Source organism: Prosopis cineraria, unplaced genomic scaffold (assembly GCF_029017545.1).
Source record: "Prosopis cineraria cultivar Desert tree isolate PC_DT_omini unplaced genomic scaffold, ASM2901754v1 PC4, whole genome shotgun sequence".
NCBI lineage: Eukaryota > Viridiplantae > Streptophyta > Magnoliopsida > Fabales > Fabaceae > Prosopis > Prosopis cineraria.
Genome location: NW_026555335.1, coordinates 14,938,475 through 14,950,120, shown reverse-complemented (window position 1 = coordinate 14,950,120; position 11,646 = coordinate 14,938,475). Strand labels below are relative to the sequence as shown.

At 28.4% G+C, this 11,646-nt stretch overlaps 1 protein-coding gene and 1 pseudogene across 1 annotated transcript; both read left to right on the top strand.

Annotated features, from left to right (window-relative positions):
* The first annotated feature begins 269 nt into the window (after positions 1-269).
* On the top strand, positions 270-2,449 carry LOC129308866 (class V chitinase-like; annotated as a pseudogene).
* Positions 2,450-8,127: 5,678 nt separating this feature from the next.
* Positions 8,128-9,134, top strand: LOC129308590 (17.3 kDa class I heat shock protein-like). Its single transcript, XM_054949815.1, has one exon. The coding sequence runs from the start codon at positions 8,319-8,321 to the stop codon at positions 8,787-8,789; it is 471 nt and encodes a 156-aa protein (XP_054805790.1). The 5' UTR covers positions 8,128-8,318; the 3' UTR covers positions 8,790-9,134.
* Positions 9,135-11,646: the final 2,512 nt, after the last annotated feature.

Genomic DNA, 11,646 nt, shown 5'->3' with positions numbered 1-11,646 from the left:
TGGAAATGGTTTCATCAAACAACTTGAATCTTTCTTTTTTTTTTAATTAGAATGGTAAACACTAATAATGATATAATAAAATTATAAGATTGAACCCGCATTTTTCCACTTAAAAAAAAAAAAAAGAGCTTACATGTGACATTTTACAAGGTGATTGCCAAATTTTGTTAATTTCAAACTCATGTGACATATACCTACCATTATTAATAACCAAAATCCACACCTTGCAGTAAAGTTATACAAGAGCCATCAAAGTCCTATCTGAAGATCATCCATTCATCTTCCATTCTTCTTGTTGCTCACCGATCACCACCATGGCTCACCTTAGAAAGCTTCCATTTCTGATGCCTTCTCTTTTGTCTGTCCTCCAACTTTTCTTCTCTCCCCAATCTGTCATCAAAGGAGGTTACTGGAATTCAGAGGCGGACTCGCAGCTTCTGACATCGAAGCCTCCTATTACACACATCTCTTCTGTGCATTCGCAGATCTTGATCCCAACACTAACACTGTCACCATTTCTTCTTCCAAAGCTTCCCAATTCTCTTCCTTCACCCAAACAGTCCAACGCAAGAACCCTTCTGTTAAAACCCTCTTGTCCATTGGTGGTGGACTCGCTGTGAGTTCAAGCTTCTCTAAAATGGCAACAAGTCGAAGAACTCGCAAATCATTCATCGACTCTTCCATCAGACTTGCCAGAGAAAACAACTTTCATGGACTTGACCTTGACTGGGAATACCCATCTTCAAACACAGACAGAACCAATTATGGTTCTCTCATCAACGAGTGGCGGTCTGCTATAGTTGCAGAATCTAGATCCTCTGGAAAACCAGCGTTGCTGTTATCAGCTGCAGTGGCTGGATCCGACCAGATTTCACCATTGAACTAGGAGTTTCACAAATATTGTGGGGTTTATAAGTGTGAGGGACTCTCCCACCCAACATGCTAGTCTTTTGCAATGGGTTCTCCCTTTAAGCTCGTGCTCGTCACAGTGGTGCTTTCATTAAGAGCTCAGTGTCACGGAAAGGGCTATCCATGGAGGGTTCTGACCGGCCGAAGGTCGAGTGAAGTGCCGTGGAGTAAAGCCACCGGGGACGTCGGCTCCTAACGGGGTGGCATTGTCACGAATCCCACATCCAGGAGCCTCACAAATATTGTGGGGTTTATAAGTGTGAGGGACTCTCTTACCCAACAGGCTAGTCTTTTGAGATGGGTTCTCCCTTTAATCTTATGCTCGTTACACTTTTACCCATTTCAGGAGATTTTGAAAAGCTTTGATTGGATCAACGTGATGACTTATGACCTGTTCATACTAGATGGGTATCCAGATGCGACACAGCCACCTGCTCCATTGAAGAACCCAGGTGGGTTATTCAGTGGAGACGAAGGGGTTTCGAAATGGATCAAATCTCGTGTTCCGGCGAAGAAACTGGCTCTGGGTTTGCCGTTTTATGGGTACAAATGGAGATTGAAGAACCCTAACGATGGTGGGTTGTTCGCAGCAGCGACGAATCCTGGGGTTGGAGGAGTGAGGTACAAGGATATCGTAGCAGCGAGGCCGAAGGTGAGCTATAATTCAACGTACGTGACTAATTATGCGCAGAAAGGATCAGTTGGTATGGTTATGATGATACTCAGAGCATTTCTGCAAAAGTTGCTTATGCGAAACAAAGAGGATTTCTTGGATATTTTTCTTGGAGCGTTGAACAGGACTCTAATTGGATTCTCTCCAAAACTGGTTTGTGTCTCGCTTTCCTTCCTTCTTTGCATCTTCAATATTCTTTCTTTTATTTTCGACAGTAAAATATTTTTATCATACATTACATGGTTTCGATTTAATATATATATATATATATATTATATCAAATTTATTAAATACATTTTATAACTTTATTTTTAAAAATAAAAATATAAATTTTTAAAAGTATCATTTATTTAAAATTTTATTTATTAAAAAATATTTAAGAGAGATACATGATAAAAATAATATTAAAAAAATTATTAATAAAATTTTATTTTTATTAAAATATTTTATATTTTGAAATGTTAAATTTTTTTAAAAATATTTTATAATTTAGCAAAGAATATCTAGATACTTTTTTTCCGAATAGAACACGTCCACCAATTTTGCAAAAAGAGGGCGAAGAAAATGTTAAAAAAATATAATTTTTGATAGTTATAATTTGATTGTGTTTTATTATTAATTCTTGTATTTTTTTATCTTTTAAATCTCACTAATCTTTTCATAAGCAACTTTAATCCTGTTACTTTTAAATATTTCCAAAGAGATGATAATATAACACTAATTGTATTAAATTATCTTACATTGTAATTAACAATGTTAATGGAGATATTGACGCATTTAAATTAAAATAGGTCAACAGTCACTTTCTAATGAAGACTGTTTTGGTGACGGTATTTGTTAGCGTCTGGAGTGATTTGTCTGAAGTGATTTCTAGTAGTCAAGTTTTTTAACTTTATGCATCCAATTGCCCAATCAATTTTTTACCCAAGTTAAATAGTTTTTAGATTTTGCCATGGTACTTTTGTCATTTAAGCCTTCACCTTTTTTTTTTTTTTTTTTCCTAAATTAGATTGCCACCCCATCCTTCTATTAAATTAGGTTAAAGGGTAAATATGTCATGAAATATTTTTTTTAGGAGCACCTTACATCTTAAATTTCTTTTTTGAGAGCATTGTTACCTCAAGAATTTCAAAACGAAAACATTTGTATTCCATTATTAAATATTAAAAATGTTGACTATTAATTAAAGTTTGACCATGATATTTTTCTATTTTTTTCTCTTTTGTTTTTGTATTTTTTAATATTTATTTTCATTCATTAGATAAAGAAAAGTTAAAAAATTTATTGGAAAATGAAATTAGAAATTAAACACAAAAGGAAGGAAAGCAAAATACATAAATATTTTTGATCAAATTTTAGTTTAATGGTCAACGCTTTTTATGTGCAATGATAGATGAAACTGCTCTATTTTTAAAAGCTTTTGGGACAAAAATGTTCCAAAAAACGTTTAGGATGTCAGTGCTCTTAGAGAAAAAATTCCATGACATTTTTGTTCTTTAATCCTTTAATATTTAACGCAATATTTAAACCATTAGTTACACATCAAGTGATTTAACATAGTTAGTACCATATTATTGTCCCTCTAAAAATATATTTAAAAGTAGAGGAAACAACATTATAGTTGAGAAAACAAACTAAAAGGACTTAGAATATTAAAAAAATTTATTTTTTCTCTATTTTGTAAAAATCTATTTGGCTTGTGAAACTTTATTTTGGAGATGTTATTTTTTTCTCCATTTCATAATCAATTTTTAACATTTGAACATTTTTCATTTTTCCCATCTTTATAAGTAATTCTGAAAAATTATCAAAATATTTTGTCAAAAAATATTATTCAAATATTATCATTTTTATTTTTTTATAATCAATTTTTTTCAATTAAAATGCAAACACACTTTAGGATTCCAGGAGGGAATATTTCTTATTTACTAAGGGTACCGATGCTTTATTTATTTATAGCTTTAAATCTTTTACAAGCTTTCAATCATTAAAGTCTAATTTTAATATTATAAAGAACTGAAAAATAGAATGATATAATATGTAACCTTTAAAGGTTATTTATAACTTATAAATCATTAACCATAAAAAATTCTTTCAAGACATTCACAGGGGATATGATATATTGATATGTAAGACATAAATGTTAAGAGATTTAAGATATTAAAATAAAAAATTTTAAGAATTAGGAGTTCATGCACAAGCACATTTACTTATATAATAAGAGAATGTTTGTAGTAAATTTTTATTTATTTTACACTACCGTTTAATATGCTTTTATGATTTATTTTAATATTAATTTATTTTTCATTTTCTCTTAAAGTAAATATGGGATTTTTTTTAAACAAAGAAAATATATTTAGTCTTTTACTTTTATATAAATTTCAGTGTAGTATAATTTTATTTTATGAAATTATTTTAAATGTTTCAACTTTAAAATATAATATTTTTTTCTCTTTAACATACCGTTAATTTACTTTATGGAAAAAGCTTACTTGAAATCTGAATTAATTTATCTATAATAATTAATCATCCATAATACAGACAAAGCAAGCAAAAAAATAATATTTGTTTATATTATGAGGCAGTAAAAATTATTCTACATAAATTAATTTAATTTCGTGTAATATTTTTTAATTAAGTAAATTTGAAATGTTACAAAGGATGAAATTTTATATTCTTTTTTAAAGTTTAAAAATAATAAAATAATAAAATCATTTAAAAAATACTAAATTAAATTCTGGTGTAAAATTGTCACTTTTAACTCTCGAAATTTTCCAGATATTATTAAGAAAGATGAGTTCAACCTTTCAATTTCATTTTTTTTTTTTAGCTGATGAGTTTCTTTTCATTTAATGACAGCTTCTCAAACATGGGGATAATAGACACGCAGCATAGAAGAGGAGAAGGAGTAAATTGCCGATGCAATAAAAATAAAAGTAAAATTTAAAAAATGAAAATTTGTATTTTTAACATTTTAAATTTGTCAAATTTATCTTTTTTTTTTTTTTACCTGGATGTCAAATTTATCTTTAGAGAATTGTATGTGTTGGCTTTTGGTTGGTGTCACGCTTACAAATAAGATGCACTACTTCTTTGGTTTTTGCTTTCTAGTCCCCCCAAAAACACGCCACCTTTTGTTTAGTGCTGGCTCCTCCTTACATAAAAAAATTACCTGTAACCTGATGGGGCATATCTATATTTATATAAATTTGGATCAGTAAATGAACAGTGGCTTATCGAAAATACCCCCAGTTTTTTAACTTTTTTTTTTTATCCTGTACTATTGTAACGCTGATCTACAGGACCTACCATCCAACTTTATCTTCCTCTCCTTCTGTCTTTTTAATTTGTTGCCATCTGATGGCGCTGTGCATCTACAATATCATTTGACAGTAAATGAACAGTGACTTATCGAAAATACCCCCTGTTTTCCCTTTTTTTATCCTGTACTATTGTAACACTGATCGACAGGACCTACCATCCAACTTTTCTTCTTCTTTTTTTTTTAATTTGTTACTGTACATCTACAATATGATTTGAATTTTTCATTTTTTTAAAAAAGCTTATTATGAATCTAATTTTTCTTTGTTTTTTTTTTTAATTTTTTAGATGGGTACGGTACATATGAAACTTATATTTAAAAATAAAAAAATATTTTATTTATTTTTATCTTAATTAATGATGTATTTCTTTTATTTTTTTAAAACTTATATGAATTTTTTTTAGTATAATAGTTATAAAATATAAGCCATCCTTTTATTTTTAAAATTTTATTTTCATTTATCTAACTATTAGTTAACTATTAAATTATGTATGTTGGGCTAAAATATCCTTATTTAATTATAAATGTTGTCCAAAAACCATGTAGATTACAAAAAAAATATTTTTTATTATTTAAATGTATTTATTTTGTAACTTTTTTTAAAAAATTAAATATACAAATTGGCCAAAGAAGATATTTAAAGACACAGTGTATGGATTCAATAAAAAAATTAAAATAAAATAATTTTTAATAATTTAAGATAGTTAAATCAACCTAAATAAATTCAAAAACTAAAGATATTAAAAGTCATGTTTGACCACAAATTTTATATGTATAGATATTTTAAACTCGGTATGAATTGATGCTCTAAAATTAATGGAGGAAATGTAATATTTAATAAACTTGATTTTTAAAAAATAAAGTAGTGTGATTTAAAAAAATTGTGTGTAGGACCTACCATTAAAAAATATGAGCAGAGTCTACATTTATAAATTTTAAAGATTTAAATTAGGTGTAAAAAATAATAATATTTTTATATTTTAGATCTTATGTAGGATTTTGTACTAAAAGTTGATGGTGAATATAATATTTTTAGTAAAATAATCGGTGTTAGATATACAACAAATTTTGTATATGCTCTCTCCATTAAAAAATGTAAATCATATTTTGAAAGGTTATATTTTAAAAATATAAGATATTTTTAATTTTTTAAGGTGCAATTATTACCTTTTTTTTAAAAGTGCTCATATTGAATAAATCACTTTATATTTATTTTAGGATAAAACATCATATTAAATAAGGGTAAATATAAAAAATGAGATTACTTTGAAAACAAGTAACCACTTTATTAGAATGAGATTCAGTTAAAAATGACCTATATTTTTTAGCGAAGGGACTATTTATTATTAATACAGGGTAACAAATTAAAATAGTTATAGAACAAGTTTTTGTTTATATTCTTCAAATGTATAAAGAATAAAAATTTATTATTTTATTATTTATATGTAAAAGTTAATCATGATTTGAAAACCTATAAAAAATATTAACGTAATTATGTGCCTTAGGTTTGAGTAATAAAAATTATGAGCTATAAATTAATTATATAATATTAATGAATTTATCTTTTACTGTACACCTAATATTTTCTTAATAATCATTGTATTATTTGCATATGTGTGTTTCAAATATTCTTTTAGTAAATTTATTCCATTCGTTACAAAATATAAAGTATTTTTTATGATTTTTTTAAGAGTTTGATGTCAAAAAATATAAAATATTTTTAGTATTTAAATGTATAATCATTGATTTTTTTAAATTCTCATAATGAATAAATTATTTTATATTTATTTTAGTGTAAAACACCTAATTAAATAATAAATGTGGAAAGATAGTGTTATTTTAAAAATAAATAACTATTTTATGGTAATGAGATTTGATTAAAAATGTCTTATATTTTTTAAAAAATAGAATATGTATTTCATTTTTTTAAAAATAATAAATAAATTAGTTTGTATGACTAAAAAGTTTAAAATATAAATAAAAATTTAAAAGAGTATATCAAGAATAGTAATTGTTAGCTAATGATTAGATGGGTGAAAATTAAAATTTAAAAGTAGAAGGCATACTCGTATTTCGTATTCTCTCCATTGAAAAATATAAAGTATTTTTTAAAAAGTTGAATATTAAAAAATATAAGTCATGAATTTTTTAAAATGTAATCATTATCTTTTTTTTTTAAATGTTCTTATTGATAATGACTTTATATTTATTGTAAACTATTTAATAAAGATAAATATGAAAAAATAGTGTTAGTTAGAAAGTAGATAACTACTTATTGAGATTAGATTTGGTTAAAAATGTCTTACATTTTTAAACGGAGGGAGTAACTCTTAACCATTAATTTTAAGATAAATTTGTATAAATTTTAAAAATAAAAATTACATATGCAAGATAAAATAAAGGAAAAAATAATATATTTTATTTTAAGGATATTAAAATAATTTTTTAATATTTATTTTTATTTTTATTTTCAAAAACTAAAATATTCTCTTGCAGCATAAATCTAGTTTATATAAAATTTTATAAATTATACTCCCTCCGTTTAAAAATATAAAGTATTTTTTGAGGAGTTGGATACTAAAAAATATAAGATATTTTTTATTTTTCAAAGTGTCATCATCATTTTTTTTAAATGTCCCTATTAATAATAATTTTATATTTTTTATAGGATGTTTAATAGAAGTAAATATGAAAAAATGGAGTTAGTTAAAAAATAAATAAGTATTTTATTGAGGATAAAATTTAATTAAAAATAATTTATATTTATAAATGAAAAGAGTAACTATTAATTTTATAAATTAAATTATTTTTTTGTATAAATAATTGGCCTTCCATCATCTTTTTTTTAATTTTATTTTTTACTTTACATTATTCTATTTCTTTCCACAATGCCTTCAAACTCCAAAGCCCAAGCAATAATCTGGTTCCGGGACGCCAGAATTCTCGTGAAAGACGAGGACCTTCTGGAAATATCAGAAAGAATCTTGAAAGCACTAGATTTCTCTATATACAAATTCGTCATTACGATGGAATGACTATCGCTCGAAACTATTTTACTTCTCTGCGGACGAGGACCTTATAATTTATTTTATTATTTTTTTTAATTTTTAGCTATCCCATTTCCTTATAGGCGAGGATTTTATAATTTATTTTATTTATTTTCTTTTTTTTTTTAAACTCTTTTAACCGAAGGTCTCCATTTCAGGTATCTGGAGGCTTCCATTTTCACGGCCCTTCTCGAAGTATCTGAGAGTGAGCACGAAAGTACTAGATTTCTCCCTCCTTCGCTTTTAAATACCTGATGTATGCCCCTCCTTCACCAACAAAACATTCTTAATTAATTCGTGATAAATCCGTAGCATCGTGGACACACTTTTTTAATCTCTTTCAATTCTCAATCTCCATAATTCGAAAATGTCGTTGATTCCTAATTTTTTTGGCGAGCGGAGGAGCAGCGTTTTCGATCCCTTCTCTCTCGATGTCTGGGATCCCTTCAAGGACTTTCGTTTTCCTTCTTCTCTCTCAACTATTTACCGGGAAAATTCTGTATTCGTCGGAACTCGGATTGACTGGAAGGAGACCCCGGAGGCACACGTTTTCAAAGCCGATCTTCCAGGGCTGAAGAAGGAGGAGGTCAAGGTTGAGATCGAAGACAACAGTGTGCTTCAGATAAGCGGAGAGAGGAAGGTGGAGAAAGAAGACAAGAACGACACGTGGCACCGTGTGGAGCGTAGCAGTGGCAAGTTCTTGAGGAGATTCAGGCTGCCGGAGAACGCCAAAATGGATCGAGTGAAGGCTTCCATGGAGAATGGGGTTCTCACTGTCACTGTTCCCAAGGAAGAGGTCAAAAAGCCTGAGGTTAAGGCCATTGAGATCTCGGGTTGAGAATAATGAATGAGGATTCTTTGCTTATGCCTGCTGTCTTTCTGGGTTTATGCTCGTGAATGTTTGTCATATGCATCAGAAATTCTCAACGCTGTGGATGCTTGTAAAATTTCACTTGGGTTTTTGGTTTTGATGAGTGTGGTTTTGTAATTAAATGTAAGCTGATTTTCCCTCTGTAATGTCATGTTGTCTTCCTTCTTAATTCTTTAATTTCTTGTTCTTTTAAACTCGTGGGCGGAATTTGTGGGAATTGACAGTGACATTGTTTTGGGAAGACGCAGTGAGTGAGTGATATTGTAAATTACAACAAACCAATTGTAAAATGATACGTTTCATTACAAAATTTGACAATTTTTTTTAATAATTTGGTAAAAGTGTATTTTAATCATAAAAATTTTTTTATGTGTTTTTTATCATATATATATATATATATATTTAAAGAAAAATATTATTCATCTCCAATTTAAAATTAATTTTATCTTTTAATTTATAAATTTGTTGCCTCTAAACTTAGAGTTAATTCAGGATCATCTTTAGTGCTCTGCATATGTTGAGCATAAAAGTGCACGTCGTTCGTTCGCACTATTTTGTTAAAGAGAAAAAATTTAGGCCATTCATTGAGTGTTAATTTTAATCATTAATTATTTTTATTTTATTAGACTTTTTTTAAAAAATAAGGATGTTCGGTTTTTCAACTCTGTTTGACGCCTTCATGCTCTAAGTAAGATCAACAGGAGGGAGGGAGAAAGGCATTGTTTTGGCGCCTATTTTTCACCTTTCATTGAGCTTTAGGTTTATATAAAGCGTTCTTTCAAGTGGAGGGAGGGATCTTGTGTCTTCATTCTGGTCATTTTTTTGGTAAGCTTTATCATGGAACAATTTTTTTTTCCCCCGAGAATGCTCAAGCTTTCTATTGTTGTTGTTCTTTTTTTGTTTAACTGATGTTAGAGATAGCTTAAGAAATTAATAAAATTAAATAAAAATGATAAATACTAAATGTAATATTGGATGACATATATATATATATATATATATATATAATAACAAGACAAGACGAAAGAAAGGAAATGATTGAGGGATAAGTTCTATCTGTGTATGTTCTGTAATAAAAATGATATGTGCGTATTCTATTATCTCCTTTTTTTTTGTTTTGAAAAATGGTATAAAAAATATAGATAATACTTTTGTTCTATGCAAGAATCATGCAAGTAGAGGATGAATTAAAATTCAAATCAAAGAGGGAATTTGAAAGTTTAGACGAGGCATGAAAGTTCTGAAGAGAATATAATTAAAAAATAAATTTGGAGTTAGAAAGAGTACTTTTACAAAGAGTAAAAAGATAAAGTACATTATTTTCGTATATAGATATTTATGTTGTAAGAAAGGTGTTTGGAGAAAAAAAATGAAAAAAGAATATATTCTCTAATACATAGGCTAGAAACAAGGACCAAGTGTAAGGTAAGAATTGTAGTATCTCTTATTTGACAAAAATTCAAAATTATTATGTTTGATAAGGAACATTAACACCCTCTTCATACAGAGGACACAATTTGCTTGTTACCATCCTAGATAAATTTATTGAAAGCTTAGGCATATGAGATAGCTCTTGCACAAGAATTTAGGCTTCAACCAATGGCTACTTTTAAATTATTGAATATATATGTTGGTGGTCAAGAAAATTTTAGGTATATCATGAAAGATGCGAATAACTACTTGGAGTTCAAAAAGAAAAGATGTATAAAGTTTGGAGAGGTAGGATGTATGCTTCAATATTTTCAAAAATAAAATGCAGAAACTTAAGTATTCTATCACAAATATTAGTTGGACTTAGACCAACACACCACTAATATTTTTTGGGTTGATGCTTGTATGCTAATAGATTATGTATATTTCGGTAAAGTTATATCATTGGACACAACATATAGAACTAATCGGAATCATCGACCCCTTGCACTTTTCTTTAGGTTCAATCATCATAGAAGTATGGTCATTTTTGTAGCAGCGCTATTGTATGACAAGACTATTGTAACATTTTCAATTTCAAACCAAATTTAATTAGCTAAATCAGATTAATTAAGTGTATTAGCGAAGTGTGTGACTAGAGAAGCTTAATGAGCTTGTTTGGTTTCAATTTTAGCCTTAAACGTGGGTCTGAAGGAGAATCAAGTCACCCGAGAATGAAAGAGGAAGAAATTCTAGAGGGGCAAGGTTCTGTGCCACATACTGCGGCTTGTGGATTAGGCGCTGCAGCGCACGCATGTTGAAATGCTTGGAAAGCCCTCTCTGTGCCCTGCGCTCCGCAATATTATGCATCTGTTGTAGCGTATGAACATTTTTCTGTAGAAATAGGCCTGTCTATAGCTTGCAAAAATAAAGAAAAAGAGAGATTTTTGAGAGAGGGTCTAATAAGTCGTGTTAGGGCTTGAAGAAACTGACTAGTAGGAGTAATTTGAAACTCATAAACATTAAAGATAAGCTTCCTATACTCAAATATTTCTCTCTTCTTCAATTTTCTTGATGGTAGAAGTTAGGGTTTGGTTGATAATAGTGATTTTTGATTTATAAGGGTTAAAGGTTCGAACCCATTGACTTAAATAGAGTTAATAAGAGTAGATTAAGCTAAGTAAATTTAATTTTACAAATATATGATGGTTGGTGGATGAGGGACATTAAATGTCTGAAAATCCTCATAAATATGTTGGTTGGGAACAATGTAATCTCATTAATGATGATTAAAAAGCTCAATGATGTTAATGAGGGTCAAAGGAAGCTAAGAAACCTTATGGATACTTTTATATGAGTTAAGAATAAATCTTGAGTATTAAGAAGTATTGAATTATTAGTGAAAATTAGCCTA

Bases quoted from the DNA above. Each gene is read 5' to 3' on its own strand.
- LOC129308590 (XM_054949815.1), top strand. From the start codon at position 8,319: ATGTCGTTGATTCCTAATTTTTTTGGCGAGCGGAGGAGCAGCGTTTTC.